Raw genomic sequence first — 25,855 nt, 5'->3', positions numbered from 1 at the left:
GCGGAGTTATTTCTCAACACTTAATTTTTTATTTTGAATTTCTTTCGATCCGATTTCATTGAGATGATGACTATAAAATTTGCTAGACATTTGTTCTGCCGTCAACCATGTAAAATTGCCTCGTGAATTTTTCCAATTTTACTGTCAAATTTGTGCGTTTATCTATTTTAATTTATTACTGCAATGGTGGCTGTTTGTAATCGTCAGAGATTTTAAATACACCATCAATTTAGTCATTATAACATACTCCATAATACACCGACATCAAGAAAATTGGGAAAAAACATGAAACAGAGGAGACACGACGAATGCTTAATGGTGACGCAACACGGCAGATACATTGGCGGGAATGAATGGGAAAAGAAACAAATATTTCAAACTTGTCCGGCAGGTAACATGGCTAAGTAGTTGGTGTCTGCAAGACTCTCTGTGGGAGACAAGGGCGCATGTCCTCCGATATTGGCGTAAGCCATCGGCGTTTGCGGAGGTGTGTTGATTTCTGTGCTGGTGTTGATGTAATTCGTCACACTCAACTTCGGATACAATTTGAGAGGGACATTCGGAGGCTGTGATGAAGTGGGAGCATTTGATGGTGGAGAATCTTCTCGTTTGCCAGTGCTGTTCATCCTTAAATAGTCGGGCATGGACTCTGCTGCCCCAGCATTACTGTGCCCATCAGTTTCTTTGTTCATTTGCATGTAATTATTCGTTTCTTCCACCTCCTCCGCACCGGCGAAACGTTGGCGAATGATTGGAGTCACCATCTCGCCCAAAATCTCCTCCAATTGAGCAAATGTCAACCTCTCTTCCTGATTGTGCTTCCAGCAATCCGCCATGACGTTGCCGATGACTCTGGGCATCAATTCCGGTCTCTCCATCCGCTGGCCACTTTGCAGAAAGCGGATCAATTCCGCCAGTTCATTCACCTCTGTCCAAACATAAAAATAATTCATTTTGAAAGCAACTAAAATTGAACAACAGTATACCTGGATAGGGTTGTTTGCTGAGTGAAAAGAGTTCCCAAATGGTCACGCCATAGGACCAAACATCCGACTTGGAAGAAAAGACTCGATCGACCAGAGATTCAATGGCCATCCACTTGACAGGCAGAGCTTCTTGTCCTTGTTTCTGGTAGTTGCAATTCTTGTAGACTTGGCGCGACAGTCCGAAATCGGCGATCTTGACAATGTTGTCGTCGGCCAGCAGAACATTACGGGCCGCCAAATCTCCGTGCAACACCTTGGGGTAAAAATAAATGTCACAGAGCTATCTTTACCAATTTAAACGACAGTGTTTTAACCTTTCGCTTAGTCAAGTAGTTCATTCCGCAGGCGATTTGGTAGGACCATTCAATCAGGTCGTGAGTGCAGACGATCGGACTGCGGGACTCCTCCTTCTTGCTGCTGTTGGGCGACCAGTAGCGAGGCTTGTAATCCGAACTGTTGTTGCCGCTGGGAACTTGAGCAGGTGGGGTCGGTTTGGCAGCGCTTTCCTCCGGCGTCGAGCTCAAATTCATGTTATGAATATTTTGAATCAATTGAGGCACCAGCTGAGGCGCAGCTTTCCTATCATTCATCATCTTTATCAAGCGGCTCATTTCAAACATTTGAATGCGGGTTGGGTCGACTTACTGTTGACAGACGGGTGAGGGATCACCTTCTTCGTCCAGTTCGTTCATGAAATGGCTGCGATTGGTCATCAAAAAGTCCTGCAAGTTGCCGTAGGCGCAGAATTCCACGATGACCATCAACTCGCCTTTGATGAGATTTTTGGTGCAGGCTCCTAGAAGACTCACGACGTTCAAATGGAAGCCCAGATGGATCAGGATCTTGAGCTCAGACGCCAGCGACGTCAGTCCAGTGTTGTCCAGGGCTGACTTGACCATTTTCACAGCGACTTTGCTGTTCCCAGGGCCCATACCCACGGCTTTAGCTTGAACGACACGACCAAACTGCCCGGCACCCAATTGTCTCCCTATTTCAATGAATATTCTGATTAAATGAACAATTTCACTGGCTTTTCGTCCAAGACTCACCAAGAACCAGATGATTGGAGGGGAATTCGTATTTGTTGTCGTAGGGCAAAAGGTCCAGTTGGTCCTCCAAAGGCGAGTCGGGATTAATTCTTTCCAAATTGCCTTCCAGGAGCTTCAAACGGTTGTTAATCAACTCTTGATAGACTTTCTGCACTCGAATCAATTGGACAATTTTAAACTTCAAGTGAATTCCCATGACATTTTCAACTGCAATGAGGCACAACCTTTTGTTGGAAGGAACTTTTAAGGAAGAGGGCGAGCAGGATGAAGCCAACGACTATGAAGGCTACTACGATAGCGATGGCGGAGATGATTCCGGCTCCCAGTCCGTGAACTTTGACGTGGAAATACTTTTCCTTCGATCCTTGAAAGTTGCTGAACTTGCAAAAGTAGGTGATGTCGGTGCTGGCGTAGTAAACGATGAGGACGCTGTTGCGTCTGTCATCCGTCGTGTTAATGTCGTGGTACTTGGTCCGTCCGTCGTCCAGGATTTCTTCAGCCGAATGGTTTCCCTGTTTACGAAATTGAGAATGTGACACAAGGATTTTTCAAAATAAAATAAATGATGGATTTTACAATTCTCATGAACCACTGGACTCTGGGCTTTGGGACGGCGGCAGTGTCCCGGCATTCAAGTGAAAATTCGCTTCTCAGATCAACGTCTTTAGGTTCATCATCCGCATTAACTATAAACGGTGCCATAGAACCTAGTGACAAAATTCAAATTGAATCAAATCAGCTCTGTGACATCATTCCAATGACTCTTATTTATACTAGCGACATTCACTGTGACGTTGCTGACGGGAATATTCAAATTATTGGCGTCGTAGCACTGGTATATTCCTTTGGCTTCCATCGGGATGTTGGTCCAATTCAATCGGTGTACCTGGAACGTTCCCAAAGGTGGTGGGTATTCCTGGGGGCTGGTTTCATCCTCGAACGGCAGGGAATAACCTTTCCCACCTGTCAATTTGAATCATTTACAATCAAACCCAATGAAAACTAATTAAAAGACTATAGAAATGGGAGGTTAAGTGGTATACCGGCTGGGAGACTAGCTGAGCTGATTTCCATGAAAGAATTGATCGTCTGGTTAGGCGGAGAAACAGCGGGCAACCATCGCCAGGCTAGGTTCATCGCGTCTTTGTTTTTACTGCGACACGTCAAAGTGATTTGATCTCCCTCTACGATCGGAGTGGAATTATCAACATTGGTCAATACTTGCACTCCTGTGTCAAGTGAAAAAGAGGAATAAGGAATCAATTATACAAAATGTTTGAACATTTTGGCATACATACCCTGAATTTTTATTTTGAATTTCATAGAAATGCTCTTCTTGAGTGATTTAGGCCACGTCGCCTCGCATTGGTGTTGGCCTTTCATCTCCCACGAATCGACGATCTTGATCCGGAATCCTTCCAAGGGATTGAAACTCCAGTCACTTTTGGGATCGTCGGGTACTTCAGAGGAGGCGATTATCTAACGGATATTTCAATGTGCTGGTTTATAACAAATGTGAAACATTTGATGTACGAGCTAACAAGTCACTTTATTGTCGTCGTCGAATTTTTTGAGGATGACCCGAACGGATGGATGAGTCGGGCCACAGCCAACCTGAACATTGGATTCTGAATAATGGCCAATGACTCGCAAGTCTCGATTGGGTCCCGCGGGCTGCATGGCCGGTGGAAGTATCAAATGTTCAGGATCTATTTAGTTGAGAAAATTGAACAGAATTATTAGTCAAGCAAAGCTTAAATACCCACTCAGTTATATTTATCGCACCTTCGACGTAAACAAATTGACGGTAATAAATGTCGTTCAGGTTATCTTTATTGTAGCAGGTGTAATAGCCCGTGTCCAAATAACTGGCGTTCTGGACAATCAGAATAGAGGTGGACTCGGAGTAATCGCCGAATTCGAGTTTTTTTATCCACCGAAATCTTGGGGGTGTTTCCTGTTAAGGAAACATTTTAAAAATGGACAACATACCCGAGTTTAATTTCAAAAACTTTAAATGAAATACAATCAAATGGTCACTTTTTCGCGGTGATAGTAAGCATCCTCCTCCATTCTGTAAGGTCCGAGCCATTCCACCTGACCGAATGCGTCACCATTATAGCACGTCAAATTGAAAGTCGATCCTCTCGTGAAAATGTGGACGTCTCTTGTCCGATCGTGGAATTCGCGCATCCCACGATTATCATCGCCATTCAGGGTCGAAGCTGAAAAGCCAAAACAAGGATTGAGATTTTAAAAAAATCAAATAATATTTAGCTTAATAAGTTATTAGTTACTAGAGACAGTCAAGGTGGTGTTGCTTGTCAGCTGGTTGGCGCTGTTCAAATTTCGACACTGGTAGATGCCCGAAGCTTCTTTTGGGACTGTAGTCCACCGGATGCGACTGACGACAGACGCGATGGAACTGGGGCCGGAATTCAGAACACCATTTACTATCTTTTCAGCTCCTATAATAATTAAAAACGTCTGTTTATGGTGACAGTATGAAACAATGATTTCCCCTATTCATTTTACCTGGTGGTAGGCGATTATGGTCGAGATTGACGACTACACCGTTAGCTATCCATCGCCATGATAAAACTACGGGTTGCCCGGCTCTCTGCTCGGCACGGCAAACGATCTCCAGTGGAATACCCAGTTGCACTCGTTGAGGTAACTGTGTTACTTCGACTCCCCCAACTGTGAATGTCAACATGAATTTCACGCAAGGTAGGAAAATTATTTTTGCACACATTTTTACCCAAGAGTGGTTGGCAGCATTGTCCGAGCAAGATCACCAACAAGACCAGGTCTGATTGCCGATACATTTTCAGATGACTAGTGTTGAAAGTTGATTTTCTGTAACAAAACTGAACAACATTAGAGAAACGAAAAAGTCAGTCCAGTTAAAAAAACTGGGACGAAAACTTTGAGCTGATCGGTTTTGTTTTTGAGAAACAAATGCCACACCTTCCACTATTGTTCACCAGCTTGCTTTGAGCTGAGCCTTGTGGTGCAGATCAATTGATAGCGGTTCGAGTTTACATTGCTTTGGTAATGTCATCGACCACAAAGTTTGTCAAAGTGGAAAACACACAGCAGGAAACATGTGCCAGTATCACTTCCGTTGAACGTCGACTTCCGTTTGATTCGACCTGGTTCGACATTATTCACCAACTATAAATCATAAATTGAGAGTATTAATATGACCAAATTTATCATTTCTAAATAAGAAATTATACTTTTTCCCAGTTATTCATGGTCGAAAGTGCTTCAAGTTTGAATAAACGTAAAACTCAAACGATTTCTCAGAGCAGACGACACTGCGCCACAACAAAGGTTCCATCTAGCGAGCGAATTTTGAATTATACTAAAAGAAATTTTTTTTAAAAAGAAAAAAGAGAAAGTGGATAGACAAGGAAAGAGATTGAGAGTGATTTGGTTTCAACCAAACCTTGTTTTCTGTTTTTTTTTTTTTATTTCGCCACGTTGGCGTGATTACCTAATTAAGGCAATCGATGAGATAGCAATCGGGGCGTTCCCGTCGTGATTTTTTCGTTTTGTCATGATTATTGTAGCTACACGGATTCCGTAATATATAAACTAGCAGGTCCCTGCAGGCCAAAAGTGCGTGGGCACAGCCGAAAAGAATGTTGGAGGACGCCGAATAATGACGAAGAAAGTCGAATACATTGGCGAGTAGAAAAAAAGGGAAAACTTGGGCCAAAAATATTTTTAGTTATTTCCTTGTTGTGCGCGAACAAGTGTATGGCCCAGCGTGGAGTCGTCCATCCGCCCCTGACGGAATAAAATGAAATAAATTTGCCGAAAAAAATAAAAAAATAAATGTTTTGGTGTAAATTTTTTCCTGCACAAGCAAAAAGGAAATGATGTCATCTGAGAGGTGAAATCATCTTCGTTTTCTCTTTGGCGCTCGTCACTTTTATCTTCTTCTTTTTTGGCTTTTTGATCAAATCGAAGGTGGTCCGTTTTGCCGATTTTTACAGCCAATCACCACGTCATTTGAAATGATATTCAACTCCCGATGATGTATCGCTTGTGTTGGCCAAAGTGAAAATTCACCGACTGGCCAAATTTAATTGTGCGAAAAGGTGGGCCGACGAAAAAAGTTAAAAGAAAAATATTTGTTGGGTTTGGGTTTAGTCGAAAATTTAGAAGGAAGTGAAATAGAGTTCGATAAAGGTGGCCGAAGGCGTTGTGCACCTTTTAAGGTCCGGGACTGGGCAGCAGCTAGCAGCTAGCAGCAGAGAGAGCGACCGATATTTAATGCAGAGGCATTTTAGACATTCGATAGATTCCGCGTCCAGCAGCTCTATACAAAATAGAAGGACGTTGGCGAAATAAAACCAAACAAGAGAGAGTCTAGTAGTAAATATCAGCCAACGTGCGTATTATAATAACGCGTTTAGCCTTCAGCTGTTTCTCCCAACACATTTCTCATACAAAAATAATGTTCGTCACACATTTCCTATTAGTAAAACTGGTTTTTAAAAAGGGACTCGGATGGCCTTGCATAGCCAACCAAAACCCAAAAGTCAATTTCCCTATATCATCAGGTAGAGCCGCCGAAATGATTATTCAATGCGACTAAATCGTCGTCCATTCTTTTCCAAAAAGAAAAAGAAAAGATGGTTGAAGCCCGGGTCCCGTCCAGCAGCAGCAGCTATGCGCTATCTTTGGCACTGGCTCACACACACATTTCCCCATGCAACTCTCTCTCTACTCTGGTCGGATTATATTCCCGCAATAGTTTCTAGTCTCCCCTGTATTGCTGCTGCTGCACAGTCTCCGTTTGGCTCCCGTACGCGCGTGAAGCTGCTCGACTCGTGTCCCGCGTGATTTCTTGTGTGTGTGTTTGTGTGTGTGTCCATTGAGGCGGGCGGAAAAGAGAGAAATTGGCCCAGCACACCTTTTTGAATGGTTCAATTCCGTTACATTTCCATAAGAAGATTTTTTTGACTGGCGTCCAGTTGTCCCAGTTTTATTTCGACCGCGTGCGTGGTTGTCCCGACAGTTAAGAAGTAAAAACGGGCAAGAGGAGGACCTGCTACTGTAATAGGCGATAAGCCATTTAAACAGTATTAAGAGAGATTATTTCCAGGAGAAATAAAATGTCGTCGTCTTATTCGGGCGGCTCGGCGTCCAGCAGCAGTGGCCAACAATTGGGAGCACGACCTAAAATCGCCCGTCAACTTCTTCTTCTCCAACAACAACAGCAACAACAACAGCAAATGAATCAATCGGCCAACCGGTCGTCGGGACAGCACCAATCCAGCCGGGCCAGCCAGCACCATCGCAGCAGCAGCAGTAAAGAGAATAAGGAATGGAATTCAAACTGGAATTCCATCCTCTCGGCTCAGGTCAGTTTTCTATTTTGTGCTGATGCGCCATTTCTTTTTATTTTGCCTGTCGAATTTTCTATTTGAAAAAATCGAATGAGAATTGAGAGGAAATCCAGTTGGCCCAGGTCACTGGATGTCGTCCAGGGAATTTCGATTATTGTCGAAATTGTAAATATTTGACGGATGGTGACCAGACACACATAACTCTGGGAAATGATTATAAGATACGAGTTGATTGGATTGGCCGTCTGCCGAAATTTGGAAAAAATTGAAAGAAATCGGAAATGGATGGATCAAATTGCGGATGAGGGAGGCTGACCCCATCACACCTGACCTTTGCTGTCTGTCTCTTATTGCAGGGGGATGAGCAGAGCTGGCCAATGAGCGCCAAGGGCCAGTCTCAGCAGCAGCAGCCCGACATGATGATGAGGTCACAGGGCAACAACAACGTCAACCAACACAACGGGCAGCCTCCCTCAACAGCCGCCGCAGCCATCGTCAAGAATCAGGAGCCCAGTCGTCACGAGATTCGGCCGGGACGTGATGGAATGTCCCCCGTACCCGCACAATGGACGGCCCTCCAACCGTCGGCAGTCAGTCGAGGTTTCTCCGATCCCAGTTTGGCTGTCGTCCAACCGGCCAGCAACAACAACAACAGCAACGGCTCAGTCGGTTGTGGTGGGTCGTCTGAATTATTTCATTCGCATCACTATCACGCCCGTCGTCAGCGCCAGCAGCAGTCCGTCAACAGCAATTGCAACAGTCGGTCCAGCAGCGCTGCCGATCTCTCACTACTCCAGTCCAGCACCGTCAACCTCAGCAGCCTGGGCAATCAACACGGCAGCGCCTCTTCTTCCCTTAACAACGTCAATCACATCAAAGTGAGTTGATATTTAATTCAATTGCAATTTTAATTATTGGCGCCAATTTCAAATGTGTGCCAAATTTTCACAAGAGAAATCAAAGTGGTTGGTCCAGTTTCTTTTATTCCAGTTTCGACGTAAACTGGAACTTTTTTAGAAATTTCTAGTCGAGTTTGATATTTATAATACCCATCCTCTTCTATTTGGGTTTGGAGTTGGCGCGACCTACTAAATTGCGGGTGGTCGTTGGAATTTCAAATTTCCCGGTTCTTTTTTTTTAGTATTTTTAAATTTTTGTTATTTTCGCGCCCGCGCGCAGATTTTTCAAATGTTTTTTCCCCCGGGGGCTATTTCCCCACCAACACGTTTGAAAAAATTCCGTTTCCATCTTGAGACGAGTCTGGAAATAGAACTGCACACACGGCCCGTTTTTCCTTCCATTTTGATGGCCGTCCGTTGTATTCCCATTGTTATCTCTCAACTGATGGATTCATTTCTTCTTTTGTTATCATCAGGATTCCAACAGTGGAGGAGGCGGAGGGATTTCAAGCATTTGGGCTCGTTGGTTCCGGCGAAACAACAACAACAGCCATCGGCCGTCATCGTCATCCATCCGTCCGTTTTCTTCTGCGGCTGTTTACGGCGGAGGTGGTGGCGGTGGCGCTGCTGGCAGCCGGTCGCACAGCGTCGAAAATAGTCCAGTCGTTAGTCGTCGATTACGTCATCATCCGTCCATGATGACGGGATCTAGTGGCCAGCTGGCCAGCAGTGACAACAACAGCGACTCACTCAGCACCAACAGTTTCTCTTTCATCCGCACACCCACCGATAAGAACAACGATCCAGCGGTGGCGGCCCTGACACTCCGGCGCAAGTATGGATTGATGGCCTGCAGCAATGAATCCACCGACAAGGTCCTGCCGGGCAACAACCTACACAACAACATTGAGGGTGACGCCATCCGGGCCATGCGGACCCAGTGGGAGACTCAGATGAAACAGATGGATGAAATCCTGCGGAGTCGAGAAGAACAGCCGGACAACAACAAATGCAACAACAACAAAAGGTTGTCGCAGACCAACAACAACAACAATTCGACGGCCAGGAAAAAGAGGCCGGCACCTCAACCACCGCCACCACCTCCTCCCAATTCCGGCACTTCGTCCCGCCATTCCACCCACAATCGATCCAGTTCATCCGTCGCATCCGGCAGCGGATTCACTCACGTGCCGGGCAAGAGGAAAGCCCCTTCTCCGCCGGATTCCACCACCACCAACACCTTCAACATCGTCGCTCCTTCTCATCCGGTTTTACCCGACCTGATGGAATCGACTCCGCCGGAAGCTTCTCCTCCGGTGGAGAACAACAAATGGAGCAACGACTTGAATTGCAATTTGCTGCTGGATGAGAACAACCAAGTGCGGAGCAGCAGCAAAGTGTTGCGGTACCAGCAGAACAAATTCGACAACGACTGTCCGCACAACGACATCCTCAAACTGGAAGGCGGAGTCCTCCGCCCGCTGGATTCTACTGCCAATAAACAACAAGCGGAAGCTTCCGGATCGACGATGGATTATCCCACCCACCGGGGAAGTAATATGATGACCCTTCCGCTCAAGCCGTGGTACAAACGAGGCCGGAATCAGCACGGCGGAAGCAACGGAATTATCAGCGGAAGCAGCCCGTTGCATCACCACCACTCATCCGCCAACGCGGCGACTCGATCCAAATGGAAGGACGCGGCTATTCTCCATCATTCCCCTCCTCCTGTTCTTCTGGCTCTTCCGGCTCTTCCGGCGGTGACGGACGAGTGCAGCAGCTGGGCCATGGGATTGGTGGCCAATCACCACCTCCTTCATCCGCCGGAATCGAACACGATGCGCTCCAATCATTCGTCGAACGGCGTCAGTCCCGGCGGATCAACCCGGAGCGATGGATCTTCTTCCGTCTGCAGTAGCGATGGAAGCAAAGGCAAACAACAACAACAACAACATCACCGCAAGTCGTTGCTGGTCAACATCAGCCAGCTGGATCGTGAAGCTAATGAAATCATCCAGCGGGAAAGAGCCCGTGAATCCCAGCGGAGGCGATTGGAGGACGACAAGTTTTACAGTCACAGCAACGGACAACTGCTGGCCGTCCTCCCACCACCACCCACCACCACCTCCCATTTGTTGCCCACCGTTGCCGACGTCCCAGACGACGAGTCACCTCCTTTGCTACCGCCCAGGGATCCAGCGCCACCGCCACTGCCGGGCGACATCCATCAGCCTCAGCTGGGCAAGAAATGCGCCCGGGAGTTGATTCACATGTTCAACTCTTTGACGGACTCGTCGTCGCCTCCATCAGCAGCAGCAGCTCCTCCTGTTCCGTCTGTCTCGTCTATCAATAGCCCAGCATCAGCGACTAAGCAGACGACGACGGCAGAGTTGCCCAGGCTGGAACAGCAGCAGCGGGCGGATGCTAATTATAGTCAAACGGGCCACACCTACAATGGCCAAGTCACCAGGGAGTCACCACCGCCCGGCTGCAGCGCTGGGACTGTCAACGTGCCAACAGCTGATCGTCAAGTCACAACAACAACAACAACATCGCCACCCACCAGCGCCAGCAGTTCCAGGTTGTTGCAGACGTCGGACGAGTCGACCTCAATCAAGGCCGTCAACACCAACACCATCACCAGGCTGAGAGTTACCGTTCCGGCCGGATCGCCTGAATTAGCACAACAACAACAACAACAATCGATTTTCAATCCGAAATTGGAAGTGGCCACCGTCGCTGGATCGGGAGGTGCCCGACCCAAACATTCGCCTTCCATTTCTTGTCCGGCAGACGATAAATCGCCACTAGTCAACGGTTACTCCAAACAACAACAACAACAACTGCAACCACAATTAAATAAAACAACAACGACAACAGGCGGGTGGGCGTGTCAGGTTTGCACTTTGGTCAACAGCGACGCCCGTTTGTGGTGCGAGGCTTGCACGGCCTTGAAGCCACGACAACTCGCTGGCCGGACATCATCGACCACCAACGCTGCTGGGCCGGCCGTCGTCAAGGAAACGGTGAAAACAATTCCCGCCGTTGTTCAAACGCCGGAAGTGATTACGACTAGTCCAACTCCATCGACTACAACAACTTCATCTCTGTCCAATTCCGGCAACAACTCGACTGTTGTTGTTGCAACGACGCCCAGCAGTCCCGAAGCGCTGCGCCAGGCCCGTCTGGCTTTCTTCCTCAACGGCCAGCACAACAACATCAACAACAAGCCGGAAGCCATAAAAAAAGATGAGCAAAAGGGGGATGACAAGAACAACAACAACAAGCGACATTCGCAGCACGGCGGAATTAAAGTCTCGTCCGGCTGTCAGACGCAGCCGTTCGTTCAGCTGCCCAGTCAAATCGGCAGCAGCAGCACGTCGGGTGTTAATGGTCAGCAACACAGGCCCGTTTCCATGCTGGCCAAGAGTTGTAGTAGTCCTAGTGTCAAAAACAGCATCTCGATAATTCCGCCTCCGGTCGATTCCGGGCCGTCTGTTAATAGTCTATCCAATAAGCGCAGCGTGGTGTTGGCTCCGGCCGTTTTGAAGGATGTCCATCCAACCAATTTCGCACTTGTTTCTCCTTCTCGCACGCAGTTGAGTCAATACCTCCAGCAACAACAGCAGCAGGCCGGCAAGGGCATCGGTGGCCAGCAACCAGCACCAGGAGAATCCGGTTCCAGCGATGTCCAGCTCAATAAGAGTACCGGTATTAAAGTTCATTTGCTTATTTGATTGTTTTAATGGAAATGAATTGAAAATTGACAGCAGACGAATTGGCGGCGGATGAGATGGGCGAAGACAAACGAGTGGAGGTCATGTTGTTGCGGCTGGAGGAGGCCATCGCTGCCGGCCAGTTTGACAAGGCCGCCGTTTTGGCCAAGGAATTGGCGGCCATCAAACGGACCCCGTCGCCCTCCTCACCTGCCTCACCTGTGCCCAGTCAAACTGAAGTTGTTCCGGTCGTCGTCGTCCCCAAACCGGTGGCTGCTCCGCGTTCCGTCGTTCCGGTTGTTGTTGCTGTACAACAACAATCTGAGCCCGTCAAATCGTCGCCAGTCTCGGCCAGGAAACCAAAAGACAATCCGGCCGTCAGCACTGCGCCTCTTCCGGCTAAAAGATTGTCCCATTTAGCCTCACCTTCGCCTCTTCCCAGGAAATCCATCCGGCCGGAAGAAAAGGCGGAAGAAACGACAAAACCGAAAGAAGAGGAAATAGCATCCGTTTCCATCGAACCACCGGTAGTCCAGGCACCAATCCATCCGCCAATCCAGCCGCCAGTTGAGCCGTTAGTCCATCCGCCAATCCAGCCGGAAGAACCAGCTGAAGTTGTCCCGGCTCACCCCGGAATTGTGGTCATCGGTGCTGTTGCATCAGTCCAACAGCAGCCGAATATTGTTGCCGTTTCAACGCCGGAAGTCAGCGTGCGGACCAAGCGGAGGACGAGCGTCAAAGTCACCAGTTCCGGTCAGCAGACGACGTTGACTTTCCAGAAAAAATCATCCGCCAATTCGGATGAGAATATTCAGATGAACCCACAGAGGCGGACTCGGAGTTGCATCGTCGACGACACTTTCAGGTACTGTCTCTCCTCCTCCTTTACTTTAAATTTAACCGCCAAAATTTGAAATGGTTTAAAGTTTAAAAAATTGGTTAAAAAATTCAATTCAACGACGGACGTGTTGACCTGAATCTCAATTTGTTGTTGTTGTTGTCTGGAATAAAAATGGTCGTCGCCGGAATCCGTTGGCTGTGCCTCAGCGTAGAAGTCTTCATCGAGGATCGATCGACGCATAGCGGACCCTTCCAGCTGCCCGTCCGGCCGGCCACGACTCTGCTGGAGCTCAAGGAACGGATGGCCAAGAGTCCGCACGGCGTCAAAGTCGAGTGCCAGCGATGGATTCTCGGCCGTCGCCTGGCCAACGACCAGCAGGATCAGCTGACGCTCAAGGACTACGACATTTGCCCGTCCAATTCTTCACTTTTCCTCTACGTCCTGGAGAACAATCCGGCCCCACCAGCAGCAGCTTCTAATAAAATGAAAATCAACGGCCTGCATCAACCGGCGGGTCCAACTAATACTCAAATTGAATCCGCCCGGCCCGATGATCCAGCCAGCCGGAAGTATTACAATTACGAGGAGGATCGGTACAGCGAATGCGAAGAAGAGGAGGAGGACGGGCCGCTGGAAGCGACGGCCAACAACATTACCCAACCTGCTAACCCTCCACTAACAACAACAACAACCAACAATATCGAACAGCAACAGGTGCTGAATTCTGATCAAGGTATGAAAAACAGTTAATTCTTTATTCCTGCGGATTAAATGCCATTTGGATGGATTATTAGGTGCGACTGGCGGATGGGATCCAGCGGATAATAAGCGGCCGATGGATTCACTTGATCCGGCAGTGACTGGGACTGAGCCGAAAGTGGATTACAAGAAACTGGTGGACCTGCTGGACGGGAGCGACGTCGTGACCAACGCCGACCCTTTCGACTGTCCCGTCTGTTTGATGACCGTTCCGGCCGGAGTGGGCGTCACCCTCAGGGAATGTCTCCACAATTTCTGCCGGTATTACTAATCCTAATTTTAATTTTTTTCAAATGAATTAAATTTAAAAAATGGCAATTATATGTCGCATTAGGGATTGTTTGGCTCACGTGATTGAATTCAGCGACGATGCGACCGTGACCTGCCCGTACCGCGACGACCAATACGCCTGCGACGCCATCCTCCAGGAACTCGAAATCAAAAATGTATTTTTAAACATTTAATTTAATTTGAATTGATTTTGAATTTTAAATTTTGGTTCTATTCAAATTTTGGTGGGAAAAAGTTGGTGTGCGCCAAATTGTACGAGAAACATTTGGAGCGTTCGATGCGGCTGGCCGAAAAGGCGATGGCCAACACGTTCCACTGCCAGACGGCCGACTGCCCCGGCTGGGCCGTCGTCGAGGCCGACAACGTCAACGTCTTCCGCTGCCCAGTCTGTCGCCAGAGCAACTGCCTCACCTGCCAGGCCATTCACGAGGGCGTCAACTGCAAGGAATTTCAGGATCGAGTCAACCAAACCGCCGAGACGGACGACGACGCCAGACGGACCAAAGAAATGATTGAAGTAATAAATTTGAAAAATTGTTATTTAATTGAATTAGAATTGGAGAATATATTTATATAGGCGCTGGTGACCAGCGGTGAGGCTCTGTCGTGCCCGCAGTGTCAGGTGGTCCTGATGAAACGCTGGGGCTGCGACTGGGTCCGCTGTTCCGTCTGCCGGACGGAAATCTGTTGGGTCACCAAACAAAATCGCTGGGGTCCAAAGGTATTAGATAATTAGAATCATTTTTTAAAAGGAATTTAAATTGACTTTGGGAAATTTAGGGCAAAGGTGACACGAGTGGCGGCTGTCGGTGTGGCGTCGACGGCGTCAAATGTCATCCCCTCTGCAATTATTGCCATTAAATTGAAGTACACTTGTAATATTTGATTAGCGCGCGTAAAATGAAATTAAATGTTGCCGTGTCGTCTGCAATTGATCGACTCGACTGTGATCCTCTGGTTGTTGATTGAAATGTGTTGTGTGTATTTATTCGAAAATCAAACTTTGTAGCATCAAAAATTAAGTTGATAACAATGTGTATCACATCGAAATAAATTGATATTGAAAATGTTTATGTCAATAGGAAAACAGAGGGAGTAAATGGCATGCTCATAGCTAAATGCTCACTCATAAAAGGTATAAAACATATTCGTTTTCTAATCCTATTAATCTAAATGCTTTATTTGCTGGGAGGTTTATTTGGCTTTGCTTTGTGCTTATTGTCATCACTCATCAGCTGTTTTATCTTGAATGATCTTCAAAAGATGTTCCAGGGGTGCGTCAAGTGAAGAATCCAGATTTATATTTTTCCCATAAGAATACACGTGACATTTGCCCTCTATCGGCAATCCGTTTGAACTAAATTTTGCGTGTATCCTTATATGGGAAGAATATGAATCCGGATTCTTCACATGACACACCCCTGGAAAATCTTTCCACTAGGAACATAAATCGAATGCAGTGCGCGTGTGTGGCACGGCTCTCAAGTAGTAAAGACAAGGCACCTTGGAGCAAATGACTAATGGTGCATTACTAGTCAACTGGCGGGAGTAGTACAAGACGGTGAGCTTACGGAGCGACAGAGTGCGTTGAAGAGGGAAGAAACTGATGTCAAAGCGTAGAATAGACCTATATGGAAGAAGACAATAGATTGTGCTTTCTCATGCCCTTGAAAGCTGGGACAAGGCGATTGGTTTCTAACCACTATAAACAAAAATAAAGTGAATGAGGAGGAGAGAAAACAAAACGAAAAGTGGAAGAAAGAAAAAAGAAATGTTGTTGTTATTCATTTGGTTCACGTCCACGTCCTTGCGTTCACGCCGTTTCCTTATCGCGATTTTTTTGGACTCGGAAAGAATTGCCGAGTGCAGTCTTAATACGCCTTCTGCAATACCATCATCTGTCGATTTTTCTAATATTTTTGTGAACAATTCAATTGGCATACTCTTCCACTTAGCAGCGCAATGTAGTGCTGTTTGGTTGTTTTTGTTTTTGAGGTTCACGTCCACGTCATCTCGTTTGAGCAGCTCCTTTATTGCAGTTTCCGACTCGAACCTCATTGCACAATGAAGAGGAGTCCATCCATCTTTTTCTTGTGCGTTGACGTCGGTTGTTTTTTCTAGAATTACTCTGAACAATTCAACTGGAATATTCTGCCACCTAGAAGCTAAATGTAGTGCTGTATGGTTGTAGTTGTTTCTTAGGTTCACGTCCACGTCCTTGCATTTGAGCAGTTCCTCCACCGCAGTTCTGTTTTCTCCTTTAATTGCAGCGTGAAGAGCAATCCATCCATCTTTTTCTTGTGCGTTGACGTCGGTTGATTTTCCTAGGATTAATCTGAACAAATCAATTGGCATATTTTTCCACACAACAGCGAAATGGAGTGCCGTGTGGTTGTCGTTGTTGTTGAGGTTCACGTCCACGTCATCTCGTTTGAGCAGTTCTTTTACGGCAATTTCCGACTGGTTTACAATTGCATAAAGAAGAGCAGTGTTTGCGTATTCGTCTTGTGCGTTGACGCTTTCCGAATTGGTTCGAGCTAAAATCTTTTTGAACAAGTCCATTTTACATTTAGGGTGAACAGCTAGATGAAGCGCTGTGCACCCCTCAGAATTGGTGACGTTGACGTCGTAATCTGGAAATTGATCGAGAATCTTTTCGGCCACGTTCCATTTCTTTCCGTACAAAGCCAAGTGCAATGCTGTGTCACCCGTTTGGTTCACGCCACGAATATCAATCCCGTCAAACGACAAGTACCGAGATTCTTTTTTCGAAGGAAGATATTGCAGGGCTATGAAAAACATATTTCGGCGAAACAGTTTTTTGTCTGTTTGAATTTCGGCGCCTTTTTCCTTTAAAAACTGGTCGATTGGCCAATCGGACGTGGAGAAAACAGTGGCCCATTCGAGTAACGTGTAGCCTTGGGAATCGACGCTGTTTAAAGATTCGATCGTCAGGTTACTGGCAAGGTCTTCAAAGTTCTGTCTCCTTCCCTCTGCCATGGCTTTGTAATAGGCAAATTTGGCGTCTTTTTTAATCCAAATGTATTTGAGTGTATCCGCTTCGATTTCGGTTTGGCTTTTCTTATGACTCAACCCAATTCGGTTGACGAAGGAACTAATCCACGTCGACCACTTGTTTCCCCCAAAACTTGCCTCTTTAAAGACAAATTCAGCAAAGTTTTGGCAGTTTGAAAATAGAAGGTTATATTTAGTGCTGAGTTGTTTGGTTTTCCAAATGGCTCGTATTAAATATTCAAGTTCCTTTCCATTGCCTCTAGCAAAACATTCTCGTTTCACCGGCCCAAGTCTTTTGACAAGTTTCTTCTCTACGGGGTCATATAATTTATACATGACGTCACCTAAGTTTGGTGATTGCTGCAGAACTATGTACTGCCCGTTCTTTTCCATGGAGTACCACATCCGATCGTTCGTCTTCAAGTTTTCCGTTTGAAACACGACGAAAGCGTGAATGGTGACAGCCGTTTTACGGATTGCTGGAAGTGGATTGGTGTTGACAGCCGCGCCGAAAACTATCTCATCTTGTAAAGATGATTTCAGAATGTCGACATTTGCTTTAGGATTACTCAAGTCTGAAAATATTTTTCTGTTGTTTAGGAAATATTCGTCAAGGGATTGCTCGGAGAATGTACTGGCCGTGTCCTTTTCTTTATCGACAAGTTGTACGTACAGCAATTGCTTGGTGAATTTTTTCCCCTTGGCGAGGTCCGATGACGCACCCGATCTCGACATTTATTCGCCTTGTTATGATCCAAATTTGATTTGTTTTTATTTCTGGTTGTTATTCTTCAATTTCTATATGGAATGACACCAACAAATAATCGGATTAAAGTGATGGAACAACACAAATAAATAATGATTTAATTTACCTTTTGACAGGGTAACTTAAAAGTGACGACTGCCTTAAAGTGTCTCGATGAATTAAGATTTACAACTAGAAGTGAAAAAAAAACACACCTTATGTTAGTTAGTTACACTATTGATATTAATTTATTCTCAGATGACTTGCCAATTTTCTCCCCTTGGCGAGGTCTGACGAAGTGGATCTTGACATTTCTTCTTTCGTTTTATGACACAGTTTAACTGTTTTATTCCTAATATTGAATGGCATCAACAAATAATGTGATCAGAATGAAATCAACGTAAATGATTGCTTAGTTATATACCTTTTGACGAGATAATACAATTAGAGACTGCCTTGTGTCACTTATTAATGAAGACAGATTAAAAACTAGAAGTGAAACCAGTCGATCTTGACATTTCTTCTTCGTTTTATGACACAGTTTATCTGTTTTATTCCTAATATTGAATGACACCAACAAATAATGTGATCAGAATGAAATCAATGTAAATGATTGCTTGATTATTTACCTTTTGACGGGGTTTAATACAATTGAAAACTGCCTAGTGTCACTTATTAATGAAGAAAGATTAACAACTAGAAGAGAAAAACACCTTATTTAGTTGACGGTTGCACTTTTGATATTTTCTCAGACTTGCCACACCCAAACAGCTGACATTTCAACATATAGTGTTGGAGATACTTTGGGGGGAGCAAAAAAAGAAGCGGCTTTTCCGCTTGTGCTCTGCCCTAAGGGATATTCCGTTGACGCAGAACGTATAGGAATGCTTGACCTTGACATAGTATTACGTAAAATCCTTTTATTCATCGTTAGCCGGGAACGTTGATCTATTCACCGCCTTTTGATTTGAAAAATTGGCCATTGAATATGAGACTCTTGTTTCCGAGGGGGTCGTCGCTGGGCTCAGATCCAGGCGTGACGTCACTCATCGTCAAGGACGTCAGCTGTTGTGATTTAATCATCCAGCCGCTATAAAATTGTTATCTATTGAAATAAACTATGAATATTATGCTCTTTATAAAACCATGGATTGTCAAGTCTTGAGTTTCTTTTCTTTTTATGTATTACACCTGTTATAATATTCTTTTTAATATTATTATCCGCTTATCGTTTATAGCTGAGCCCTCAGCAGAGTGACAACATCGCACAACATCTGAAGATCATTTTCTCGGCAAAAAGCAAACTAATGTTATATTTAGGAGAGCGCGCCACACTCCATCTCCTGGGTTGTTTCAGTTGTCACATCCTGTTGTTTATTCACAGCTAACGTTGCACGTAAAAGGGCAATTTTAGTGATTAGGCCTATTATGTAACGTGAAAATATCGCCTTTAGATTTGGGATGTGGAGAGTGCAAGTTGACCAGCAGGAACAAATTTAAGAAAAAACTGCCAATTTTTTGTTGTCTGGAGTTATTAAGTACTCAAAAGTTAGAATGCATGTCTATCGCTGACTATCTATAAGTCTCTAGCAGCTATTGCAACGAATTTTCCCTTGAAGAATGAACACTGCAACGGAGCTAATGACATGTTCACATTTTCACGGATGCCGAATTAATTTTTCATTTTAAATTTTGGCGGGACGCGGGATCAGCCGAGTGGGAACAAAAGTGCATCTGGCAACGGTGTTAATGGCTGCACGGGAAATTTCGAAAAATGTGATCGTCGTCTCGTCTGGTCGTGTTTTGTGTCTCGTGTCCGTTTCTAGAATAGAATTGCTTAAATATTAATAGTAGTAGAATGCACTTGACGCTGGTTTAAAGGTAAATCATTTATAAAATAAGAAACAAAACATTACGATTGATAAGAGTAACTGACCCAAACTTTTGATGATTTTGTGCATGGCAATTGTCGAACACATCTCGTGTATGCATTTTCTGATTTTCTCTTAATGTTTTCTCTTTACTATATGATTGCAATGTTATTATATTGTTTGTTTGAACCTTTGTGCAGATATGATTGACATGCATCAATGACAATTGCAAGTTTTTGCTTTTGGTGGCTTCACACGGCAGCAGACTTGGATTCATCAACAGGGTTTTTAGGCTGCTACTACTTTGCTTGATCTGCTGTGCCTTTGCTTTCAGTGATTGGCGTCAAATGTGCTTCAATATTCTACATGCTTCAGGCGTAAGTTTGTAGACCAGCAATTAATACTTGTACAGTTTTGTGTGGCCCATCCAACGTTTTGCAGTCACTTAGTCTGTAGATGGTCATCCACCGTCTTGGTTTAAACATTTTTGCAATTAAACACTTTTTTCTTTTACCAAACAACAGCCGTTACCTTTAATCTGACACAGAAGCTTCAATCTGGATCGACTTCTACCACAAAACTGACAGCCCACGTTTTTCGGCTTATAGTTAGTATCCCTTCCGAAAATCTCTTTGCTATGGCACATTTCCCATGGCAGATGTTATCGTGATCAGAAATTGTCCTTGGCTGATTTGCTTTATGATTCCTGGACAATGATGTGTGCAGGAAATTTGTTGATTGCAGTTGTATATAGTAGTAGCAGTATAGTGGTAGTCATTTTTGAGCTCGAGTCCAACAGATGCGAAATGCATTTAGTTCCGTTTCAATTTTCTCATCCGAACAATGGATTCCTAACGTTATTTGACTGTCCAGTAGAGCTATGGTTATTTTTTTTTTATTTATGATCCCCATGGTTTTCCTTTGACATAATTTTATATGAGTCCTTTTTTTGTTTTGTTTTACCTTGAAGGTCAGCATGTTTGGATATAGATATCGGACAAATGGATTCTCTCTTCCATCCGTGAATCCCCAGGTCCTGTGCCCATGTGTACAATGTACATTCATGCGAGATTGCGAGTGTGAATGTAGGATTCACGAGCATGTCCTACAGTACTCGCCCTCGTTTATTGTCTTGGCGTCCACCTGGATTTCTTCTGCTGTGTGAATGGGGCACCTGGAGATGTCGAACTTGAATTCCCAGCAGACTTTAAGGTAGGGCGCACTATATATTACCGTGTTTCTACGTTATCCACAGTCAAATTTAGAAACTGTTTTTTTTTTTTTTTTTAACTTTCCGTCCCAGCGAAATCCATGAAAAATTGTTGGTCATTTGTTTGTCAAAGTCGATGTTAAATCACGACCATTTTGGGTTACCAAGTAAAATCTCCGTGCCAACACCTTGCCTTGTACATTTTTCCTCGGGGGAAGAAACGAATCCAATTCACTTTGCAGTCACAAATTAAATATTATTCTGTGTCGACATTTTATGGCCAGCAGCCAATGCTAGATGAACAGTATTGAACAAATCTGGGGTGAATTTGACGTATAATTTTTCTATTTATTTAATTGCATAGGTCGAAAAGTTGAGAAAGAACTCGATTAGATCGGGCTTTAGTGCCCTTACGGCTCACAAAACGGGGTCTGAATGTCTTGTGAATTGTTGACAGATTAAAGTGCATCTTGGTATAGCCGAGGCTCTGATTGATTCTTCATTGGTCGATCCAATAGTATATATAGTCTATATAGTACTGGGAGGCGCTTGTGCAAGTAGCTAGCGTGATAAATAATTGGTAACTTGGAGGCCGCTGCTTTGGCTAGAAAATGAGATCAACTCCGGCAGTCGCGCGACTGTCGGCTTGAATTCATTCCGGTGATTGAATGACGCAGTCCAATTTAAAATTTTCGTCAATTTTATTACATGGCTGATTCGACAACAAAAGTCGATTTCCCTTCTTCTCTATTAGCACCTGTATCGTGTGTCTTGTGACACCTGGTGATTGATATAACCTTTCTGACTTGAAATATATATAAATCTGATATGACTGGACGTCTGCGGGTTAATTGGCAATTGTTGCAATCTCTTTCTTCCCATTTTCAACAGCGTCTCGTTTCTATTTGAAATTCCATTTCAAATCTTCCGCCCTATAAGACTTTCTACTGAATAGGAATCACATTTTTTTTTTGGGGGTGGGGTCAAGTGTGCAGTTCTTTTTCAAATAAGAATCTAGACCGACACTCTCTTATTGTGTCATTTGAATAATTTTGGCATTAGCAAATTACGTTTGAATTTATCTGATTTTCATTTCTAGTGCTGGTGACGTCGACAGTCAACTCTTGCCAGATGTGAACGTGCAAGAGGAAGATTGAATTTCATCAGCTGCTATTTTCCTCTTGTCTCTGCTTCTACTGCCTCACAGTCTTCTCCACACGTGATTCCCGATCTGTCACGGCAACTTTTTCCCTTTCGGAACCCATCACCTGGAAACTGTCAAGAACCTTTGCCCAGCTTATAAAATGTCATGTCCATAACAGGTCAGTGACCCAATTTTTCTTTCTTATTGGAGGACTCGTATTGTCCTATACGCGAAAGGATTTTCATTTTATTGGGAAAATTTGATATACTTTGGGGTAGTTTTAATAAAACTCGGAATTCTCTTGGGGTTTTAAATAATCATCAATATTATCACTCAACTAAAACCGAATTCAACAAACTGTAAAACTAGAAAAGAATGGCTAGAATTTCAGAATCGTGTCATTCCGTGTTGTTCGTCGTCTTGGCTATTTCCGATTGGCCGTTTTCCGGTTTACATTTTTATTTCATGTATGTGTCGATCCAGGCCCTGAACGCAGCCACTCGGGTTTTCAGGCCGTTGGTAGCGCAATCTGTCGATATAAGAAAACAATTAAAATCCGCCCGTCTATTTCCTATATAATATGACTATATAATGCACTTACCCTTGGTGTAGCTGTTGATTCCGACTACGGTCCAGGCCCCTGGCGATGGTAAAGTGACGACTGGACCGCCGACGTCAATCTAAAAGTTATAAACCACATCTATCTGTTAATATTACCAAGTCGTCTCAAGTCTAGAAAATGGAACTATATGGGTGGGTATATACAGGTGCGATATAATTTAGTCGTTAATAACTTACCAGACACGTGTATCTATTACCAAAAGTCGAAGTAATACAGAGAGTGTTGTCCGTCACGTATTTGCCAGGGGTCTCGATTGCCTTGCAGTCAAGGTTGGACATGATGGAAACCTTGGCTTGTTGCAATTCTCCATTTTGCAATGCGGCGCCTATTATTAAAGATGAATTGAACAATTAAAGAAATAATTCATCAGAGAATTGACCAGTGAGTTGCTGGTGATGTTTCGCTATGTTACCAGGGGCTCGTCCCCATCCCAAAATCACGGCAGGTTGGTCGACGAATTGGTCGGGGTCTGTACTGGCCGTTGGCAGACAAACGGGAGCGACAGTCCTGGATAAATCCACGGGTGCGTCCAGTGATACGATGGCGATATCGTTGGCCTAATCCAAATTAAAATTAACTTTAAACAAACGTCAAAATAAAACTTTTGTCGTCGCGTTGTTTGGCAACTTACGTAGGTCAAGGCGTTGTATCCGTAGTGCAGCATAACTCTGCCGATTCTCCTAGTCATTTGGACGTCCGTTAGATTCGAGAAATGCATCCCAAACAATAAGGTCACACCATTCATCTCAAACAGAGACATTCTTGACACGCAGCACGAGAAAAATGAAAGAGATGAAAAGCGTTGACTTAAGCGAACTGATGTGAATGTATTAATGTCGTGAATGAATGTTTACCTTTCCAGACACTGGGCCGCCAGTAGGACTTTGGTGTCACTCAACAAAGTTCCGGTGCAAAATATGGAACCGTCGCTATTTTTCAGGGCTACCTGAATTTCCAATTGATTTCAAGATGTTTCAAAATGTCTAGTGGCATATTTCTAATTGACAAAAGTCAAAAACTCACCATGAAAGGCCACGCGCCTTTATTGGCATCAATTCCGCCTGCGACCCTTTCGGTTATCAAGGCCCTTGTTGTGGGCATGGGCGCCGGTCCCCTGCCGCACTTGCGCATTTGTTTGACGGCCAGCAGACTGTTGAAGAATTCTTCGTATTCGACATCGGACGGTGTTTTGGGTGGAGGATTAGTAGGACGACTAGGACGACTATTAGGACTAGGATATCCGTATGAATAGGACCATCCACTGGGTCGCTGTTGCTGCAGGCGATAAAGAGAAAATCGAGAAACATTCTTTTAATCCAAGACAAATTAACAACAAAATTTAATGAAAAAAAGTATTACTGTGTAAATCGTCGTGTAAGGATCGAAAAATGGTTGCTGGGCGAATCCCGGCTGGGCAACTTTGCTGCCGTACAGTGGCTGGCTGTAGTAAGACGGAACAAATTCGACATTGATAACTGCATTCAAACAATTGAACCGCCAATTAAAGATGAAAAGGAAATGTTATTGTGAAATTGTTTTTCATTACAATCGATGATGATGGCATCGTCTGTGCGGGAGACGCGAGGATGAAAGGCGAAACTGGACGCCGGGCTGATGCAGCTCAGCAGAGTCACGAGCGCACTGAAGAAGAGAACGGATGAATAAACTAGTCGATCGCCCGACATTTAATCCTGAATCTGATGCATGTTATACGTAAAAACATTTTATAATTGTATTTACTCTTATTAAGTCACAGTTTATTCGTCAAATTCGAAAATACTTGTGTGTTTATAGCGTTGGAAATTGAAAACTAAATGCTAGTGGAGTTTATAGTTATACAAATGACAAGAATTCAATGGTGTGTGTGTTTTTAATTGAATGAAATGATTATAATAATTGTTTTACTTTACCTTGATTCTCGCAGATGACTATATACGTCCAACTTCAACGAACAAGTCAATGATTTGCTTTCGTGAGATGACTTTCCTTTTTATATTGGCCGGCTGCTGCTGCTGGGACTCGGGACGCTGATGATGAAGCACCAAACCCTTATTAGAAGATTCGCCTTCCATATCTAATTAACATGTATGCTGCGATGAATCGAGCAATAACCGCACTTGGAAAAAGGGAGGAGACAAATCAATCGGACCAGCAGATGTCGGGAATTGGTAAATTTTTGGCGAGGACACAGAGGAATATATAAGAGTAAGAACAGAAGCACGGTCCCCAATAACTCTCAACACCGGTTATTCCGGCTAAACGGACACCTTGTATAGACCGATGTATATAGATATGCTGTCCAACCGACCCTTGTATACACAAGTGCACATCATCCAACTCGATCCAACTAAAAAAACCTGGGCCATCCAGCGATTACGCGTCGTTGATGCATCTGACATTCGATACATTATATCCTTGTCCATTACAGCCTGAATTGTCCATGGCATCCAACATGTTTTCTGCATTTGCCTCACATTTATCTTGTATAGAGAAAACCAGTTTTGACGTGTGGCCAAAGATTTTTCTGGTATGTAATGACAAATGACACGCAATGATCCACTTGCAGCACTAGAAAAAAGTTTTAGTTTCGTTGCAGGATGAGTCAACGCCCTTTGCAGTTTTCTTGTGCGTGTATGTACCAAAGTGCAGTTCACTTTACCTTGAAATATTTTATTGATTATTCTTCAACATTTTTTGATTTATTCTCCAACTTTGCTCTCCATTTCATTTCGTTTCTTTTTCTAATTTTTATTATGGCGTTGTACCAGGAGTTGGGAATACTTTTATGGCAACATTTTATTAATGGAAATGTATAGAATTGGTAAGAGACATTTTCGAGACTGTGGAGAGCCATCACTAACATCAACAGTCAAAGGAGTTGACCACTAAAACAAATATTATGGAAATTTTACTCGTAACGTCCAAGGGGTAGCCATAACTTTCTGTTGTGACTTGTGAGTGAAACAAAGCCAAATGTTTAGTCTTTGTCTTTTACTAATTTATTTGTATTATTTCTTACAGTGAAGTTGGGCCTTTTTACAAATCTAACGTAGCACATGCTGAGGAGTAGTCGAACAAAGGTTGTGGAGGCCGGAGATGTTTCCCCATCACATGTTATTGTTGGCAGACAATTTATTTTTGCTCCGACTTCCCTCATTAGAGTAAATGGATTTCGCGACGTAAGAGGGTAAGAATCAGTTTGATTTTAATAACTGCTTGTTAAAACGACTGATACGATTGCACGAGTGAATATGATGCTGATGTGCCCTTTTCCACATAATGCAGTCTTCTAATCTTGGCGAATAGAATTGATAAGAAAACCTGATTTAGTCATTTTTGGG

At 44.3% G+C, this 25,855-nt stretch overlaps 5 protein-coding genes and 1 long non-coding RNA gene across 9 annotated transcripts; 2 read left to right on the top strand and 4 right to left on the bottom strand.

Annotated features, from left to right (window-relative positions):
* Nucleotides 1-155: 155 nt before the first annotated feature.
* LOC124204452 (vascular endothelial growth factor receptor 3-like) lies at nt 156-5,367 on the bottom strand. Of its 2 annotated transcripts, none has more exons than XM_046601524.1 (18): nt 5,278-5,367; nt 5,006-5,212; nt 4,797-4,905; nt 4,571-4,735; nt 4,333-4,503; nt 4,076-4,260; nt 3,821-3,992; nt 3,584-3,744; nt 3,334-3,514; nt 3,079-3,264; nt 2,810-2,998; nt 2,612-2,742; nt 2,260-2,547; nt 2,036-2,183; nt 1,632-1,974; nt 1,301-1,565; nt 987-1,239; nt 156-928 (listed from the first exon to the last, which is right to left on the bottom strand). In XM_046601524.1, the coding sequence occupies exons 3-18, from the start codon at nt 4,861-4,863 to the stop codon at nt 375-377; spliced, it is 3,459 nt and encodes a 1,152-aa protein (XP_046457480.1). In that variant the 5' UTR covers nt 4,864-4,905; nt 5,006-5,212; nt 5,278-5,367; the 3' UTR covers nt 156-374. The 2 variants fall into 2 exon arrangements, with proteins under 2 accessions (XP_046457480.1, XP_046457481.1); XM_046601525.1 differs by having other exon boundaries at nt 4,797-4,894; nt 5,278-5,333.
* A 1,442-nt stretch (nt 5,368-6,809) lies between these two features.
* LOC124204449 (probable serine/threonine-protein kinase DDB_G0282963) lies at nt 6,810-14,925 on the top strand. 3 transcript variants are annotated; one of them, XM_046601521.1, is made up of 10 exons: nt 6,810-7,416; nt 7,758-8,279; nt 8,777-12,005; nt 12,071-12,881; nt 13,064-13,590; nt 13,652-13,877; nt 13,951-14,062; nt 14,143-14,424; nt 14,485-14,628; nt 14,688-14,925. In XM_046601521.1, exons 1-10 carry the CDS (start codon nt 7,168-7,170, stop codon nt 14,766-14,768), a joined length of 6,183 nt encoding a protein of 2,060 aa, XP_046457477.1. In that variant the 5' UTR covers nt 6,810-7,167; the 3' UTR covers nt 14,769-14,925. The 3 variants fall into 3 exon arrangements, with proteins under 3 accessions (XP_046457477.1, XP_046457476.1, XP_046457475.1); XM_046601520.1 differs by having other exon boundaries at nt 8,777-12,011; nt 12,074-12,881; XM_046601519.1 differs by having other exon boundaries at nt 6,811-7,416; nt 8,777-12,011.
* A 3-nt stretch (nt 14,926-14,928) lies between these two features.
* LOC124204450 (delta-latroinsectotoxin-Lt1a-like) lies at nt 14,929-18,472 on the bottom strand. The gene is made up of 5 exons (XM_046601522.1): nt 18,297-18,472; nt 18,092-18,224; nt 17,935-18,019; nt 17,795-17,859; nt 14,929-17,720 (listed from the first exon to the last, which is right to left on the bottom strand). Exon 5 carries the CDS (start codon nt 17,655-17,657, stop codon nt 15,603-15,605), a length of 2,055 nt encoding a protein of 684 aa, XP_046457478.1. The 5' UTR covers nt 17,658-17,720; nt 17,795-17,859; nt 17,935-18,019; nt 18,092-18,224; nt 18,297-18,472; the 3' UTR covers nt 14,929-15,602.
* Nucleotides 18,473-22,217: 3,745 nt separating this feature from the next.
* On the bottom strand, nt 22,218-22,834 carry LOC124204447 (transmembrane protease serine 11B-like). The gene is made up of 3 exons (XM_046601518.1): nt 22,691-22,834; nt 22,494-22,572; nt 22,218-22,421 (listed from the first exon to the last, which is right to left on the bottom strand). Exons 1-3 carry the CDS (start codon nt 22,790-22,792, stop codon nt 22,351-22,353), a joined length of 252 nt encoding a protein of 83 aa, XP_046457474.1. The 5' UTR covers nt 22,793-22,834; the 3' UTR covers nt 22,218-22,350.
* Nucleotides 22,835-22,864: 30 nt separating this feature from the next.
* LOC124204933 (coagulation factor X-like) lies at nt 22,865-24,226 on the bottom strand. Its single transcript, XM_046602180.1, has 6 exons — nt 24,061-24,226; nt 23,874-23,989; nt 23,538-23,789; nt 23,369-23,460; nt 23,146-23,275; nt 22,865-23,071 (listed from the first exon to the last, which is right to left on the bottom strand). The coding sequence occupies exons 1-6, from the start codon at nt 24,197-24,199 to the stop codon at nt 22,865-22,867; spliced, it is 936 nt and encodes a 311-aa protein (XP_046458136.1). The 5' UTR covers nt 24,200-24,226.
* A 144-nt stretch (nt 24,227-24,370) lies between these two features.
* On the top strand, nt 24,371-25,800 carry LOC124204448. Its single transcript, XR_006878884.1, has 3 exons — nt 24,371-25,041; nt 25,100-25,468; nt 25,536-25,800. It is a non-coding gene; the product is annotated as an uncharacterized LOC124204448 (long non-coding RNA).
* The last annotated feature ends 55 nt before the right edge of the window (nt 25,801-25,855 follow it).

The sequence above is a fragment of the Daphnia pulex genome, chromosome 10 (assembly GCF_021134715.1).
Source record: "Daphnia pulex isolate KAP4 chromosome 10, ASM2113471v1".
Taxonomy (NCBI): domain Eukaryota; kingdom Metazoa; phylum Arthropoda; class Branchiopoda; order Diplostraca; family Daphniidae; genus Daphnia; species Daphnia pulex.
This window is presented reverse-complemented; position numbering and strand designations above follow the sequence as displayed.